The sequence below is a fragment of the Nymphaea colorata genome, chromosome 12 (assembly GCF_008831285.2).
Source record: "Nymphaea colorata isolate Beijing-Zhang1983 chromosome 12, ASM883128v2, whole genome shotgun sequence".
In the NCBI taxonomy this organism is placed as follows: Eukaryota; Viridiplantae; Streptophyta; class Magnoliopsida; order Nymphaeales; family Nymphaeaceae; genus Nymphaea; species Nymphaea colorata.
The window spans coordinates 18,341,822-18,360,706 of NC_045149.1; the positions used below are offsets into that span (position 1 = coordinate 18,341,822).

An 18,885-nucleotide genomic window follows, 5' to 3' on the forward strand; every position below is an offset into this window, starting at 1 on the left:
ATACTTTCATCTTTGGTGATGTCGGAACAAATTACCATTCTTCAATTATTTTTGGTTCCCATGGGCACGAGGAATTTGCAACTATGTTAGAGGAAAAATGAGTTGAAATCAGAGATGAAGGCCTCTTAGATTTGTTCAAACTAATATAGTGATGCGTTCGTTCCAAAGAATGGCACTGAGAAGGTACTTTCGTTAGAAATTATGAAAGTAAAAGTGCCAACGAGAGCTCCATTCATGGGAATTGGACTTAAAATCTTCAACTTCATCTTCATCTGTCATACAATCAAACGGCACCCAGAAGATCGCCACAGAAATACTGAAAACCCTAAATGATCTGCTTTTGTTAGATTGTGGATCAACTCTTGTTTATTAAGACGTTCACATCTTTGATAATAGACTGTTCTTAAAGCCACTACTGTGCATGCATTGTTAATTTTTCACATTAATCAACTGCCAAAATAATTAGGAGCTTTCATGCTTTAGATGAACTGCATTGGAGCATCTGAATGGATCGCCAAAAGCAAGGCATTGTTTATGTCCAGACGAATACGTTACAAGAAGTCGCATGGATATGGAAAAAAAAATTTATTATCTGATTAGACAGTAATTGGATCCCGTTGCAATTTAAGAAATGGCATTCATTCATATTCGGGTTCGGTTCTCAGTAAATATCTTGTTGAATAATAAGCATCAACAACAAGACCTGTTAAATTTTCTTCTAATAAAATCCATATATTTTAAAAGCCAATTCTAACGACATTATAATGCAATTCAGATTCGGTCGTCCATACGAAAGTGGCGTAGATTTTTCCATTTTCGTATTTGAGTGAAAATATGTGCATATCTGATAACATTTAGAATCTGCTATTAATAAATCAAAACAAAAAGAGAAGTGCCCGCAGATCTGATACAAGTTCAATTTAACATTATTCATCTTCATTATCCTTCTTTTGGCACAAGGACTCTTGATGACAAATCCCCACCAACTACTTGAATCAGACAATTGCTTGAACCCAACTTAAGGTTTAATGTCCTTGTCGCATGTATCATTATTGATCAATCTGATTAAGAAAAAAAATCCCCTAATTAATTGAAGCCCAAGTTTGATTAATGAAAAGTTGGTAGGTTTCTTTCATTTTATGGGGATGCATAAAAACATAATACATGTGTTCCTTTTGATTGCATCTCACCATGTCGCGGTCAAGAAAAATGCCTCATCAAAGTTGAAGTTTGTTGGCCTCAAAGTTTTCAACTTTCAAGATTTATTGTGGGAAGCAAGTTAGTGTCTTGCTTTATTAGACAGTTCTTAATTAGTCATTTAGGGCATAAGTCTATGTCGGATATGACATTATAAAGACAACTATATTAAAGACATAATTTCTAACTTCGACATGTTTATATGTGTGTGTAACATCTACATGCACGCATGTGTGTATTTCTTGGTGGTGAATATTGATTCATTAGCATTTATATGCACAAAATTGCCATGGCAATAATCTTAAGCACTAGTGGTGCATAATGGTAGATTTAGGACATATGTAGGGTTTGTTCCTCAATATTTGAAACAAATTTTGTTGTTTACCATAAAAGAGTTTAGAATCAACCAGCTGCAACAAGCACAAATTGGTACTCCTCATTGCTTAGCATCCATAAGCTTGGAAAACAGTCATATGACTTTGAAGAACAAAAGGCAAGAGGAGTGTTTTAACCAGCACCGACATGAGCGCCGTCCCCGTCAGGGGCGGAGCCAGGAATTCATCTTTAGCAGGGACGAAAAATCTTATGACCACTTAATAAAAACTTTGATTTTTTTTTAATAGGGGCCAATTCCTATTTTCTCAAAAGTTTTATATGGGTAGAACTAAATTTTTTGAAAAATTTAACAGATAAATTTTAAAATTTCAAAACTTGAAGGAGTGGGATGGTTGGGGGTTGGACTTAATTAAGGGCAGAAGGGATCGAATACTCTAAGCATAAACTGGTAAAAATCTGCCTATCTAGGTTGTCTATAACAAGAAAAAGAAAGAGGTCTATTATATATAACAAGAGTTAGAAACAAACTTAAAGATTTTGTTGATATCATAAGAAAAATGGTCTTACCTTCATTAAACAAGGAAAGGAAAACAGGAGAGAAAGAAGAATGATTTCTCAAACCAACTCCAAAGTTTTGAAAGAAACCAATCAAATAGCGCCACTCTCATAAGCATATTCCAATTTAGAGGATTAAGCTAAGGATTTTCACTACAGTAAACTGCAGAGCAACCATTTTGGCAGGTGAGCAGTTGGTCTTCTTTGTTGGGAGGAATTTAAGGTAAGGTGAAAAGTTTGAAACTTTGCTTCCTTATATGAACTGAAACTTAATGTTGGTAGGCTGAAATTTTAATTACTTGCCTTCATGTAATGGCCGGGAAAGTATGTTGCAGTATGTGGTGATTTGTTATGGAAGACATGGCAGCTGGCTCCAGTTGCTTGAGGTAAAGGGCCTCAAATTTAGACGGTGCTATTTTGCTAGTTTAGGGAGGTTTGTTGCATGGTGCTTGATAGAAGCCATTCTCAAAATACTTCATATAGTGAACGGGCTTTATGTTCTTCGGGTGGAGGAAGGTTGGATTCATTTGCTCACTTTAAATTTCTACCCCACAGAATTTATGTTACTCACATGGGGAAGGCTTTCACCTATCTCTGCTGACTCCCTCATAAATGGGAAGGAATTGGGGAAGAAGGCTTCCAAGGAGTTCCCCCTTGTACCAAGTTTTCTCGCATGCAGAAACCAAGTACTGATTCGAACGTGTTTAATCCTTTCCTGAAAATAACTTAAGAAGAAACATAAAAAATGAGAAAACCAAATTCCAAAATAGACTATATAGTATTGCAATCATAGTGTGAAAGATATCGATTGATATGCCTCAAGGAGTGTAGCATAGCTGATCAGGCTGACGGGTTGGCGAGAGTCTAGTCGTCAGTTTGATTCTTGTGATGTGTGACTTATGAACTCTCAACTTCCTTTACCTTAAAACTCTTTTAACTCCAATTTGTAAGCCAGGTGGGGGAACTTTGGTTGGCCGACCGTCCAAAAGTGAATCTTATAATTGGAAATGAAATACCTGTTAACATAGAAAAAACCCCTGTAGATCCCGTGCGAAAACATATCTGTATGTTTAATTAATGTAATATTTTTATGGAAAGCCTTCTCTTCAAGGGAAAAGTATCATGAAGCTCTCTTTCTCCCTCTCTTATACTATATAAAGTATATATTTCTTTTAAATATGATCTTAAGAAAACTGTGTTCATATCTTCTTAATTAATGTTCAAGAATGAGCATTCAACAAAGAGAAAGACAACCTGAAAAGCAAGAATTGTATGGAAATCAGGTTCGTACATACATGAAACAGTACATGATACAAGTAAAATATCTTCTGAATGGTTGCTGATATGTCATTATGGTACCGATTCACACAATTATTCTCCACCGGGAAGGTCACCTTTCAATTGCTCAAACAATGATATTAATGTCATGCTGTTGCCTGAATTTGACTGTCATTAAAAGTCGCGTTAAGATGACGTCGATGCCATCTTTATTATCATAGCACCAATCTTCCTTCATACCGTTTAAAAGTCAGTGGCATCTCTTCGTTGGTTTTTAAATAAGACCCGACCTCTCATTTGCTTTAGTTCAAAATCTCATTTTGCATGAATACTTGAATAAAAGGAATCTCAAGAGAACACACTCGAGGAATTCCATTTTGCTCTCCACGAATACTGTCAATTACGGCATCGCCCAATGTGTAATAAATGTCAATACAAGTACCTACTTCTGTTGCTCTTATGATCAGTCAATGAACAGTAGATATTCAGGGAAGTATAAAAAAAAAAAAAACAAAACAAAAAAACAAGAAACAAGAAACAAAACAAAACTGTGGCAAGAGAAAGTTGAATTGCTACCATCACCAACATCATTGCAGCTAGTTAAAGCGTGCCACGCACCGTCACTACCGGTACTCTCTCACCAACTTGCTTCTGCTACAGTAACAGTTTCTTCTGCTGCACCTGCAGCATATGATGATGAATGATTAGGACCAATATGGAAGATTAACTTCTCAAGGCCAGGAACCAAAAGTTGACATAAAGTGCTCTGTATCATCTGCTATGGGTGAGATAGGGAGCAAGCAAAAATTAGAAACAAGAGTTACTGCACCAACAAAAGCGTTACCTGCCCCTCTGCCACCATTTCTTCTGATGGTCCCTACCTTGTTCCAATGAGGAGAAAGAGTTAATGTTTACAAAAACTTGACGGTCACACTTCAAAAGGAAGGTTAAAGTTTGCACTCAAGATTTGGTGCCTCGCAAACTTGGTCCCAGATGGTAGTTCTTGATGCATTGATCCCGTTGTTGGCTCCAGTCTGGTGTAATTCTTCATGTATAAATGACCCCTCTGTTGGCTCCATTCTTAAGTTGGGGCTACTAAGTTGGACACACACACAGAGAGAGAGAGAGAGAGAGAGAGAGAGAGAGAGAGAGAGAGCTTAGCTATTACCATGGCTCCTATTCTATCTCTTCTTGTTCCTGTACTCTGTTTGGCTCTAACTAACCTGCTCGTGCCATCGGAAGCTCGTGCATTCTTCGTCTTCGGCGATTCACTGGTCGACAATGGCAACAACAACTTCTTGGTCACTTCAGCCAGGGCTGATTCACCACCTTATGGCATCGACTACCCAACCCACAGGCCAACAGGCCGTTTCTCAAATGGCCTTACCATTCCTGACATTATAAGTATCCATCAATTTCTTCAACTGTGCATCTTCCATTAGTACACTCTGTTATCTCATTCAAACATATGCTGACAACATTCATGGGGTGTTTAATAGGTGAGAAGATGGGTGTAGAATCACCATTACCATACCTGCACCCTTTTCTTCATGGCGAGAGGCTACTTGGAGGTGCCAACTTTGCTTCGGCCGGAGTCGGCATCCTCAATGACACTGGGATACAATTCGTAAGGATTGATGGAAATTTTCGATGAATTATTGGCATCATAGAAGTGTGATCATATACTGAAACTAATCAAAGCTTACTGCTATTCCTTAACTTGACAGAACTTGCAATTGAACAGTTTTAGCTATTTCATTTTGTAAGTAGGACATAACCTGTGACTAAGTGAAGCTTGAAATTTGATGCAGCTTAATATCATAAGAATCTGCAAGCAATTGGAGTACTTTGAACAGTACCAACGAAGACTAACCGCCTTGATAGGGCCATATCAAGCAAGAAGGCTGGTGAATCAAGCGCTTGTACTCATCACACTTGGTGGGAATGATTTTGTCAACAACTACTATTTGGTGCCCTACTCTGCAAGGTCACGCCAATTTGCTCTTCCGGACTATGTTCGCTATCTTATTTTTGAGTACAGAAAAGTCCTAGTGGTAACCAAGCTCTCCTTGATCATCTTCTCTTCCTTTTCTTGATTTACACCTTTAATCACCTAAAACTGTTCTACAAAGACTGCCTTGATTCATCGGCAGGATTGGTAAACAAACAGAACGGAACACAGCTTGACCGGGCTGGGCGGTTACAGCTAGACCTTGCCTTGGACTTGGCTCGTCTAGGCCATGATAATTGAACTAAGCTTGAACTAAGGACAGAAGCTACATGTTCACAGTGGGCTTCGAATACATGACCTGTACACAAACACACTGGACAGGGATGTTGTACTGGCCAGCCACACAATAGCGTGACTTTATAGTGAAAGTGCTAAGTATTGGTTGTATGCGTGAATGCAGAGACTGTATGAGCTTGGGGCAAGGAGGGTGCTGGTAACAGGCACAGGGCCCATGGGGTGTGTGCCTGGAGAGCTGGCAACAAGAAGAAGCAGGGACGGAAGCTGTGATGTGGAGCTGCAGCGAGCTGCAAGCATGTACAATCCCCAGCTGGTGCTGTTGCTCAGGCAACTCAACCAACAACTTGGCTCGGATGTTTTCATCGCTGCCAATGCCTTCGACATGCACATGGACTTCGTCTCCAACCCCAGAGCCTACGGTTAGTACCTTAATTATTGTCTCCATTAACGCCAGAGATCAGATCTTTTCTTAATTGACCTGGAATCAATTCTGGCTATAAAATCATGCTGGTGACCAGAGGCTAATTCAGACACTAATACAGAAAGACCTTTTTAACTTTTTCCTTAAGTACAGCTATTAAAATTTACTTTTTTATCTTAAATTATAAAAATATATCATAACACTTTATTTGCAGGGTTTGTGACCTCAAAGGTGGCATGCTGTGGACAGGGGGCCTACAATGGGGTAGGGCTATGCACTCCAATGTCCAACCTGTGCCCAAACAGGGACCTGTACGCCTTCTGGGACGCTTTCCATCCGACAGAGAAAGCATGCAGGATCATTGTCAGCCAGTTCATGACAGGCTCCACCAAGTACATGTACCCCATGAACTTGAGCACACTTCTGCAACTGGACTGAGGGGACCTCCATGGCTGGGAGCCCTCTGATATGTTAGGACCATCTCCCAAATAGTGAAGTTGGTGATGCCATTTTGTGTTGCTTGGCTGATCTTTCTTGTCTGTGTGCTGGTGTCTCACGTGAATTAGGGTTAGATGGAGTTGAGTTGCAGTGTATTTCCTGAGCACTATTAAGGAACTAATGAGTAATAATGTGTGTCAGTGCAATTTTATGCATTAATGAAGTAAGAAATAAGGATTACCAAGTTTTTATCGCCATCATGTTGAACTCCTGAGAATTATGGACCAGACTTTGAATTTTGAGTTTGTTATTTTTCATTTTCATTTATGAACAGAGAACTGCAGAGGTTGAATTTATGCTGGCTCGTTTCACAATAAAACTAAAGACGTAACTTGAAAATGAATCCTGGAATCAACACTGCTAAACGGTGAGATAACAACAGAAGTTTGAGGTCCAATCAATAACCAATCACTTTGCTGTCAATGTAAAGTGGCCCATCATTTCTCCAGTTTCCTCCAATGAAAAGCTTAATTCCTGATTACCACCAGAATTTTCCCTCAGTGAGAGTTTTTAAGAACAGACATTAAGTGCCCACAAAGTGGCAAAAGGTGCAAAACTGAAAAACTGGTGAGAACAATCATCCACAAATGACATGCATCATGGCCATGTTCTGCAAAGCATCCATGAATGCCAAGCAATATGGCGAGCAAAGCAGTCATGAGGTGAAAAGGTTGACAGTGCAGAAACCATGGAGACAGTTACAACCAGATGGGTCCATGAAAAATCCCCACTTCTCCCCTCCAACTCATTTGTTCACAATCCTAACAAGTTCTAAATTGCCTCCATGATCTTACAGTGGTAATGGGCGACGCTTCTTTTCCACATCGGCATTAGATGCATTGACAGATGAAATGCTAGTAGCTTCTAATACAGCTGAAACATGCCCCACCTCTGCAATCTCCTCGCCGCCTGTGAAGGGCCATTGCTGGGGAATCTGAATTCCGATGGCCCACCTGTGAAGGGTCACTGCTGGAACACGTCGGCATGGTACTCGAAGCTATGTCATGTTTCTATCAGTTCACATGACGTCGCTCTCGTTCTTGCACTGAACGAGGAAACACCCATACAAGCCTCATGAAAAAGGCAAATCCTCGGTTCCGGCCACCGGCGGCGGAGGCTTTTCAAAACACACCGATACTTGACGCGTCTCCTTAACAAAGTCGATCCTGCTTCCTGCCCACAAGCAGCGTCACAGAAGTTGTGCCAACCAGCAGGGGATCCATGAAATCCAGTTGATGATGTCGCAAGAAAAGTGCGAAGTTTGTCAATGGCGGACCCAATGGAAAACGGCCATCACTAACGCCATTAAAAGAAAATCAGTTAGGTGGCGTTTGATGGCAAGACATGAATCCACAGTAAAAAAATTTGTACCTGTGTCATGTGCACTACAACAGTCTGGAATCTGGATAAACGTCCACGGCTTGATAACCACGGAGAAGAATTTCGGGACAAGAAGTTGCAACGTTGCTAGCAACCTTACTGAACCTGAATCGTTCTCGTAAAAAGAAAAATTCACAAAATTGGGCCAACTCGAGAGGCGTCGGATACGTTTCTGAATTCGAATGTCGAAAACGGATGCATGTAACCGCAACAAATATAATTAAAAAAACTAAAAAACAGAAACAAAAAATCAAGAAAATGATGAATTACAAGGGTTTAATAGGATTTGGTGCAACTGCTGAGCTCTGATGCAGACTTTGAGAACAAGAGGAAGGCAAAGGATCAACACCCATATCTAAATAAGAGGGAATTTATTCTCTATTTTGAGGTGTGGCACACATACTTGCTTAGTAATAACATGTGAAACTGTTGTTCATCAGCATGGATTCTTGGGTCCGCGAATAAAAAAAAAAAAGAACAGCAGATACAAGTATATAGTAAGAGACCGGTGACAATATTCGCCAAGCAGCCCATAACCATGGAATTTGTTCTCTTTGTTTCCTGATTTCTAGGCATTGTGGGGGATGCAAGTAATGGTTGTGACCCATATTATAAATATTCGTTTGAGCATCATATCATTTAGTTTGCTCCTCGGTATGGAATATGCCTTCCTTTTAATTTTTAGGCTCTTTGTTGACAAAGACATCGCTTTGTTCTGTATATGGTTGAGCAGCACCATGCAAGTTCAAAATCCTATGCGGTCACTGTTGCTATCATTTAGTTCCAGACGGTGAAATCGTCACTGAAAACACATCGAACAAAAGATATTGAAGCCCGCTGAGTTGGGCGCGTAACTTTTTGGGTGATAAGGAGGTTAACAACCTATTGCTTTAAAAAGAAGTGCAAAGGCCGCCCTATTCCCCCTTCAGCCTTGCCTCTGGGGCCTTGGACTGCATCGGCGTCAACAATGACTGTGGTGTACCCTTCAACTTAGATTCGATGCCCCACCAATTAAAACACAAAAATATAGCACCCAATAAAATCAAACTAGAGACTTGTTTTTTCATAGGCCCTTAGGTCGACCAGCTACATTATGCCCATTGAGGCAAGGTTCCTCCAATCTTAATTAAAAGCAACAAGAAAAAGTTTTCAACTAAAATGATCTTGATCATTGATTTTATTCATTGAAAAAGAAGAAATGTGAACAAAATGTAAATGCTAAATAAATGACATTTTTTCTCTCAACTTTTCATGTGAACTAAATCAATGGGTAAGATCATTATATGTTAATGAATCCAACATCTACTTATATGCATACCAAATGTCAGATGGTTAAAAATAGAAAAATGTTGCTAGAACAATAACCACTGTGGGAGTCAGTAGTTTATAATGCAACAATGGATTTAAAGTGCTTTTAGCAATAGTTTATGATGTCTTCAACTACGGGTTTTTAATTTTTAACCATCCCGCAATATTCAACATTTACTAGAATAAAATCTACTTATAAACCAAACAGTATAAAACATTGCTAAAAGCACCATAAATCGTCGTTGCACCATAAACTGTCACTAAAAGCACCGCGACAAATGGCCTCTCTTCCACCACAGACAGAAAAAGAAAGAAGCAGGGAAGTAAAATTGTTTATTATGTGTGAAGTTCCCAAACATGGAATAAAATAAAGTTACAAAGAGAAGATTGGCATGGTATATGTAATCTCATCTCTAGTAATATCAAGAAAAAGCAGGGAAGTAAGATGATTTACCATGTTGGAAAGTTTCAAACATGGAATAAAATAAAGTTACAAGAAAGGGAGAAAAGATTGAGAATGGTATATGTAATCTCTTCGAGATATCAAGAACAAAGAGCGGTGGCCAGTGCATTTAGAAGTACACCATTTAACGTGCGACAGGGGGAGAGAACATTCGCATGGGCGTCCACAATATTTTTGTGCAATATCCAGTATTATCTCACTTTTCTAGATAATAGCCAAGCAGGAATAATGTGGAGTATTCCTACTAACCACTTCAACTTTTTTTGGCTAACTTTTTAGAGAGTTTGATGTTGAAATTAAGTTCACACATCGTTTTTAGGGTAAACCTTAGTGCTTTGGCAGCAGCACTCTTCACGTTAGTGCATAATATATATATATATATATATATTTCTCATCAACAATAAAGCTGATAGAAAAGGTATAAGCATATTTTTCCAAAAGTGAAAAGCATTAATCTTTTCATGATGCTTATAAAACCCCTCTTCCCTTGCATGTACATTATTTGATAGGGCATTGCATGAGGCAGATGATAGGGGCGAGGATCAAGGGAGCAAGCAGTCTTATTCCTCCCATCAACTCCCCCGCCACTCTGGGACGTGTATGGTAAGCCCTTCCTCTCCTTCCATGGCTGCTGTTAACTATAAGTTGTTAATTAGCTCTCTGATCTCTCTCTTTAATCTAAGTAATTCGAGGTAGCTTGGCTCAAACGTAGCAGTATAAACTTTTCCGGTAGCAGAGCCCCGAAATTGTGGCTGAGGCACTAGTTTAGAACAACTTTAGACCTCTTAAATACATAGTAAAATGATTGAGGTTAGCATAGCTGGTCGGGGAGGAGGTCGCGTAGATGACACGTCTCCGTTCTGATTCCTGGTCGCTACCTACCCAAGAGCCAATACAGTCCAAGACCCCGGATGCAGGGGAGAATGGGAGGCTTTCGAGCCTCATCTGGGCAGTTGATAACCTTTTGCTCACCCCAAATCATACATAGATAAGTAAATGGTTGAAATGCACCTATATATAAAGTAAGTAAACTAAAATATGTAAATAAATAGATCTTTGAGGACTGTGCAGCCAACTGCCTACACAAGCCCACATGTTGCTCGGCCCCTAAGCTTCGTCAAGCACTGGTCGTTTATTGAGCAAGTCGACTTAGAACTTAAATTGAGCTTGTTGAGTTAAATTAGGAGAAATCAAGTTCTGGTAATACCTAGGTGACAGTCGAAGCCCTCACCTTTCCCTCTATCCCTCAGAGTACCAGACCTACTTTGTAGGCATTTCTTCATTAAATTTGAAAGTTATACAACTCTCTAATCTCAAAATTAAATTAAGCATCAAAGAAGTGGAAAATGCAGGGTGGCGGCTGCCAAGAGGGATCGGTGCACCAATTCCCATGGGACCGACAAGGATGGGGGCGGGGATGTGACCCACATCATCCCAGTAGAGTCGCATGACTGTTGGGTTCCGCACCCAGTGAGTGGCATGTTCGTGCCGCCGGGTGCCCTGGCGGTCAAAGGCGGTTCAGGAAATGTGACCATCAGGCATGACCCTTCTGTTTCCAAAGTCTGGGTTCGAAGCACTGAGACCATGGAAGATAAAGACTACAGCTACTAGAGCGTGTTCACATGGTGTGTGGTATATGCAGCCTCATAAAGAGTACTTTGCAGTGTTCTCTCTTGACTTACCAAACTAAATAAGGATCATGGTATATGTATATGTAGAAGAAGCTGTTAAGCTGATCTTGTTATGGAAGATGATATGTACAATAATGAATTTTTGTATATCTGGTTCTAATGATGCTGGAGATCAGACGGCAACCTGGCTCATACACTTGAGTTATACTCAGGGGGGCAGAGGAAGAAATTTTTTACTGCAAGAGCCGAATTATAGTTTCATATTTTTAATATGGACTGAAACATAAAAATATATTTGTTTTAAAAAGTAAACTAGAATTAACTACAAATTGGTTCCAAATCTATTTTAGGATTTTGCATCCATGTCTAGTGGCATCCAAATGGATAACACAAACCATTTTATGGCAAACTTAAGAAAGTCAGAGATAAAGAGTCTTTTCAACACAACAATTTGGGCTGGTAGCTCGTAGGTAGGAGCAGAACGAGATTTTTTTCAAGGGCGGGCCAAATGGTCCAACAAACTTATCCGGGTAGGGCTAAACTAAACTCGAATCTAAAAAATACATTGTGCTACTAAAAAATTTCAATTTTTTAATGTTTTTTTTTTCAATTAGCTGGGGTGGGGCCATGGCCTAGGCGGCTGCCCCCGCTCGTAGGTAGCTAGTCACTGAGTGCCATGAGCGTCAATCCACTTTTGCCAATAGGATGAAACTATTATACTAACTGACGTACATTTGGGGCTCCACATCAGGTGTAGGGGCTTCTCGGGCAATGAGATACTCCTCCTGATCAAATAAAAAATTAATATAATTAGTCATATGTTTGAATTTGAGTGTGAATCAATAAAGTAGGTATGTCTCTTATTATTAAATTGCAAGAACTATGTGCTATATGGACAAACGTTTATCTACAATTGGGACCTCATTTATTATAATAATAGGTAAAAGTAGAGTTTGATGCGCAATTCATGACCCGCCATATCGAACTTGAATCATAGATCCAATTGAATCTGACCATATTCCAAAGCTGATTGGACCATGTCTTCGATGACTGTTAATGACTTTTGGTAATTTGAAAATCCCATTTATATACTTTAAAAGGACATTTGATGAGAAGAACATTGCATTCTTGAAATATGTGTTCTTAAAACTATATATTCTACAAACAATATATAATTGTTGCAAGGAACACAGTGTGATTGTGTTTAACGTTTAATTGCTGGACATAAGAACAACATGCATGATTCTACTATATAATTTGAAACATGAACATAGTGTTCCAATAATATATGTTCTAAAAACACAATATTCTTCTTGATCAAGCACCTTTTTCTTTTCATGGGTTTTTCCTCTCACTTTTCCAAAGCAAACAGTGGTCAGGAAAGTGATGGATCATTAGTTCATGTATGTTGAATTTTGGTGGTCCACAAAGATCATGAACTTCGAAGGGTGCATTGAGTTTTGGCAGAAAATATGATCTTTCAGTGAATGTGGATTAGGTTTCCCAAAGATTGATGGATGCATGCATGGGAGAACATTTAATCTCAATAAATGTAGTGTGAGGTGAGCTTGAGGTTTATAAGGACCAAGGCTCCTGCTTGTCTAGGGCTCATCTGACAGTCCAAGTTCTTCAAAAGGAGGATCTAATGAGATCCTTTGGCAGGGATGAGATGAAAAATCATCAAAAAGCAAAAAAATCCTTGGAGCAATTGCAAGTTAAACAGATCACAAAATCTGCTTAATCATATTACTCATTGGAAGATTGAAAACATCCGAAAATAAAGACTTTAATGGGATGTTCAATAGCATGGGATTTAAGATCTACGAATTTGAGAAATGTGGATTTAAGATCTGACCCTCTCTCCTCCAATCTTAATTCGATATGTTTTCAATGCAAAGAAGTAAATATCCAATCGGATTTGGATGTGGATTCGGTTTGAATTTATTTTTGTGCAAATATTTTATATGCAATGCTCTTACATCTTGAAAATCAGTAAAATCCGGTTTAAAATTCGCATTCGGATATAAATGTAAAAATCAGATAGATTTGGATTTTGTTTGTACACTTCTTTATGCAATAAAAATGTATACCAATAGGACAATGAAAAAAGTATACAAACATAATATTCTTCTATAGGCAATAAAAAAGTATACAATATCTATTGATCCATTGGCACCTCTAAGTTCTTCCCAAGAAAGTCCAATCTGGCTACTAAGATTAATCGTTGAAAAGAACAGCCGGAGTCTGAATTTGACCGGCTATTCAATGGCGGTGGTAGTCCCACGATATTGGAATATCCTTCAACCATCGCCATCTTAAATACTTTGAGAGTCTTTTTTCTTTTTGACAAGAAATTGGATATGGGTAGTGAAAATTATTAACACTGTGAAAAAAAAAAGTGATTTTTTTTTGTCTTTTCAGAAAAAAGAAGGTTTTTTTTTTTCATCTCGTATCCGACCTTATTAATTAAGTTTTTATCATTGTCATATTCCTATCAATTTTTGGGCATCCGATTGATATTTGATAAAGATCTGACCCCACTGCATGTATACGTCAAATCTTATGTTACATTGATCCTAAGATCCAGATCTCATTACTAGAAACTAGGGGTGAACAAAGAGTCGAGCTACTCGAGCTCGACAACGAGTTCGAGCCGAATCATTTGCTTAACGAATTGAGCTCGAGTTCATGAATTGACTCGTTGAAATAATCGAGTTGAGTTCGAGTTCACTGAACTAGAAATGTTAAAGCTCAACTTGGCTCGAAAATGATATGTAGTGATTTTCTAAATATCCAACTCTTTTTTTTTAATTAAAAAAATCCAGTATGTTGACGTTAATTAATTATGTAAGTTTTTAGAAAAGTTTATTCAAGTTTGTGGAGCCATAATCGAGTTGACCTCGATTTATGACAAAGTAATAGTCCATATGTTCAAACGAGTTTGTCGAGCTTTAATCGAGTCAAGCTCGAGCTCATGTAACTACCAAATCGAGCTCGATCTGCTTCTGTCAAACTATTCTCGAGCTTGAACTCGAGGTTTCATTAGTCGAGCTAAGCTCGAGCTAGCTGAACTTGGACTCGACTCTGCTCATGCTCATGTTCACCCCTCCTAGGAACCCAAAGAAGTTACGTTTTGTAGATATTGGATCAGATCCCAATCCAAGCTGTTTAATTGCATCACCGCTCTCCACACACACATGGACACAAAAATACAAACCTTGTCCTATTAAATACGTCACGATCACGTGAAGCGTTTATTTTCAATTAAACATTACTTCAAATTTTATTGTCACTTTTTACAGAAACACGCTTAAGTTTTGGCGATATTTATGTTTCGGTTTCCTTTTATTTATGTTCATTTTCCTGCCTATTTAATTCAACGATTCAGGTTGATTTGTTTTTTTTTTTATAAAAAACCTCAAAAACACTATTTTCACTTCAACTATTTAACAATTCTTAAAAAATCTCGATGGGTATTGTATCTTGGTCCTATGCGACACTTGACTGTGTTCCCTTTTTTCTTTTTAATATAACCACCATTTCACGTCACGTTGTAATTATTTAAGGAAGTTAGTTGTAGCGGAGCAAAACATGTTCCATCTTTGCTCCTTAAAAAAATGCAACATAAGTAAATTATTATTTTAATATATATATCTTAGACTAGTTAGGTCAAGACAAAAACTAGACATATTAAAATTTTTTAAAAAAATATTTTAAACAACATGCAAATATCCTAATATGATTATAAATACTAATTCAACCTAAAATGTGTCTTAGTTAAATTGTTTTTAAGAAAAACATTGAATTTTTTACCATTAATAATTTGATGTCATAAGAGCCGTTTTTTTTTCTTTTTTACTATAAAAACTTGTTAAACTCCAAAAACGACCAATTTGGTGTATGATTGTCATCAAAATATTCATAAGTTTATATATATAATTATAAACTTTTTTTTTACAAGATTCAATTTTTTAAGTTTTCCTTTTTCAAATTAATTTTTATGGGGGCTTGATTGTCGTGTCTTAACACTTTTTTAATGGGCAATGGTTGTGCGCACGAAGGGGTGGTGCTAGGTTGCAGATGTAGTGCATGATGGGGCAGGTGTGGCCCGTTCTACCAGCTGCTTTGACCGGGCCGGGTTGTTTGACCGGGCCAAGTTGTTGCTCGTTGGTTATAAACAGTGTTAGGATATGCTTTGGCTAAAATTATACGGATTTCATTAGATCCACTAGCAGTGGCGGAGCCAAAAATTTCTGGTTAAGGAGCACTAATGGTTTGACTTGAAAGTTTAAGGGGCATTCCAATGCGAATTAGTAAAAGTTTAGGAAACCATCAATATGAAATAAAGTAAGAAGCCGGCAATTACACATACCAGCCCACATTTGCCTCCGCCACTGCCCACGAGGCCGGGACCTAGAGTGACCCACCAGCTTGCCTGTCAATTTGGCACCATTAAGTTGTCCAATAGGACTAAGAGGCTGGTCAAAGCTGGAAAAGAGTCGCCTGGTCTAGGTTTTTGGGTGGCCTGCTTGGCATGTAGCACCAATGAGGAAAAAGGTCCGGCAATGGATTGAATTATATCAGAGTTTCATGGTTTAGAGTTTAGACCCAAAATGGAGGTTCGACGTGCGACACATGGCGTCCTCTCGCCTCTGGTGGAAGACTTCGAGATGTGGACCCATACTATTGAATTATTCAAACATACATTTTTGATATGTTTCGTTTGGATGTTTCGCTACAATAAAAATTTTAAAACATTTAGGTGGTGTTTGAGTGATATCTTAATGGGTCGTTTGGCGGCAAAGAAACTCAGGGAGTGTTCTGCCTCAAATATTAGGGTAGGTTCATGGACACTTTCCGAGTGTTTTTCCTACCAAACGTCGGCCTGGCCTCTCAGAGAACGCTATTATGTGAAAATAAGCAAAATCTTTGTTGATTCTATAATGTAAATTTCTCGTGAAAATGAAAGCATGGCTGCTTCGGTTGTAGTCAATGAAATTGATAAAGGGGATGTGTCAATCTAAAATGGAAAATTTAAGCCTACTTTTTGAAATTGACATGGTAGTGGTGACACACTTTTAGATGAAACCACAATGTCCTTTGATTCCCTCCCCTTTTTTATATATAGCTCTCACTTTTTGAATGGTCACATTGAATATAATAATGAAATTACCAATTTAGCCCTGCAACTTTGGGATGAGAACAATGACGAGGCAGCAGCAAGAACAGGCTTTGGATTCAAGTTTGGATCTGGGCAGTACATCCGAATCTAAATCCAAATCCAAGAACGAAGTTATAGATGGATTTGGATTTCGAGACATGGCATAATAAAATAAATGTGCCAATAAATTATTTTTCAAAAGGGTCGATAACATTTAACCAAAATAGTACAAACGCACCCATGTTTCAAAATTTCGTAAACATGAAGGTGATTTTTTTATAATTCAAGAATCTATAATTTTTGAATAATTTATTCGATTCCAATGAGCCTTGGCACCCATAGAATAAGAGTTGCAAAATTCATGTTGAAGAGCTCCATGCCAAGAGTTGGAAAGTTGGGACCTTCAATTTGAAGGTACATGCAAGTGGCATGACTTAAATTTAAAGTTAAATCCTACTAATGATTCTACATAGATTAAAAAACGTTGGCTAATATGAGTATCAATTTCCAGTGAGTACCCAGCATTCAGGCGAGAGCCGAAGCCTCCTTCCTTTTTCTGCCATCAAAGTCTAGAGCTGCGTCGATATGGGTATCGATTTGACAGATACCATCTTTATATATATATGTAGACATTAAACTTATTAGGGATAATCAATATGAGACATTTTATCGTATTATAGTCATACAAATTCACAATTTTTTTCTCAAAGGGGATAAAATATCTTAAAATAAAAACTAAAATTATTTTTCAAGCTTTTCTAATCGAGAGTGAATTTTGACACATATTTGATTGAGGAGCACTCACCATATATTTGAAGAGCATTTTATACGTAAATATATATAAACTTAAAGTTAACCAATATGTAAATAAGAGATTTTTATTAAGTAGTGTGGGCAATTGCCCACACATGTCAGCATGTGGCTTTGCTCCCGAGAAGATTTGTCCAGAGTGAAAATAGTTGACGGCGTCAAACGCACCACTCATGACTTGGAACAGTAAGAAAACTTTTCTTCGGTTAGCTTTCACACTCGCAGACGCTATTGGCCGCATGGCTGCCCATGCTTTTTTTTCGTCCGTGTTTGTTCCTTCCTTGCTTTTCATATGGGGCATAAGAATCCTGTCATTGGCGTCTGCACCCCATTAAACACAACAAAATTCACAAAATTTTCTCTTGTTCACGTTTTCATTGATGCCAAGAACCAAAATTTTAGGCGACAAGATTTACAGATCCAGACCACATGTTTAATCATAATCTACGGACTATACATAGAAAATAGCATGAAAACTATACATAGAAAATAGCATGAGATCTAGATCCCGACGAATCCGATCTGAAATTGTTCCACGATTCCAATAAAAACATTAACTAATAAGGTTCAAGCCCATCAAAATCTCATCTTGTAATCGGCCCATGCATAATTGGTCGGATTGACAAGCTGGTGAAAGTTCGGTTGTTAGTTTGACTTTTGTGGGTGTTATTTTTTTGGTCTGAATTGCTCGATACTTTAGTTGACGGGTGTAAATGTTTATCACCGATAATAACCCTAAGCAGAACAATCAACCAAAGACTTACTCAAGCATAAATATCAAACCAAACATAATTTGATCCAATATCAAATTATAGTAAGTACGAGGGAAAATCTGACCCAGACCGGAGGCGGCTCAAAGCCCCCCAATTTTTTTTCTTCGACAAATTACAGAAAGCCGCCCAATACTGTAAGTTATTGCAGAAAAGCGGGAGTATTTTCTTAAAAATGCAAAAAGATGGTCATAGAATAGATACAAAGATGCAAGAGGTACAGCTGAGTCATAACATCCGTATCCGCAGAGAATCTTGCATTATTTTGATTGGATGTATATAAATTTATTTTTAACATATAGTCGGTGTCCTTTTTTATTTTTCTGAAAATAATGATTCACAAACTGCCGGACGAGTCGCACCGAAAGGGCGCTTTGGAAAAGCCCTTGGATCTTGTTCAACACGCAAAATCGGATGCCCCATCCCATGGCGGTGTTTGCAAAACATGATCCGATTGTCTCTAGCATTTAATTATTCCAAGTAATGAATTGTAATTGAAAATACTAAGGATGTCAATCCCATTGGTTTCAATATGTGTTGATTACAATAATTTAAATGTATTATTATAGATGTAACTGTAACTGTAAATTAAACTGGTTGGATGAATTATAATTTAGTAAATGAATGACTTAAATCTTATTTATATAAATACATACTTTTGATTAAAATCATTGAAATTAATATTTATGGATTTAATTATAAATGAATCAAATATAATTACAAGTTAAATTCATTGGATGAACTATAATTGTGTAAATGAAGAACTTAAATATCTTAGTAACTTGTGATTTAAATGATTTTTTATCGATATAATTATAAGTTAAACTCA

The 18,885-nt window shown here is 37.9% G+C and overlaps 2 protein-coding genes across 2 annotated transcripts; both read left to right on the forward strand.

The window, feature by feature from the left end:
• The first annotated feature begins 4,467 nt into the window (after nt 1-4,467).
• LOC116266060 (GDSL esterase/lipase At5g33370-like) lies at nt 4,468-6,643 on the forward strand. The gene is made up of 5 exons (XM_031647136.1): nt 4,468-4,770; nt 4,866-4,993; nt 5,178-5,420; nt 5,778-6,033; nt 6,250-6,643. The coding sequence occupies exons 1-5, from the start codon at nt 4,536-4,538 to the stop codon at nt 6,471-6,473; spliced, it is 1,086 nt and encodes a 361-aa protein (XP_031502996.1). The 5' UTR covers nt 4,468-4,535; the 3' UTR covers nt 6,474-6,643.
• Nucleotides 6,644-10,193: 3,550 nt separating this feature from the next.
• Nucleotides 10,194-11,462, forward strand: LOC116266218 (uncharacterized). The gene is made up of 2 exons (XM_031647338.2): nt 10,194-10,287; nt 11,037-11,462. The coding sequence occupies exons 1-2, from the start codon at nt 10,202-10,204 to the stop codon at nt 11,293-11,295; spliced, it is 345 nt and encodes a 114-aa protein (XP_031503198.1). The 5' UTR covers nt 10,194-10,201; the 3' UTR covers nt 11,296-11,462.
• Nucleotides 11,463-18,885: the final 7,423 nt, after the last annotated feature.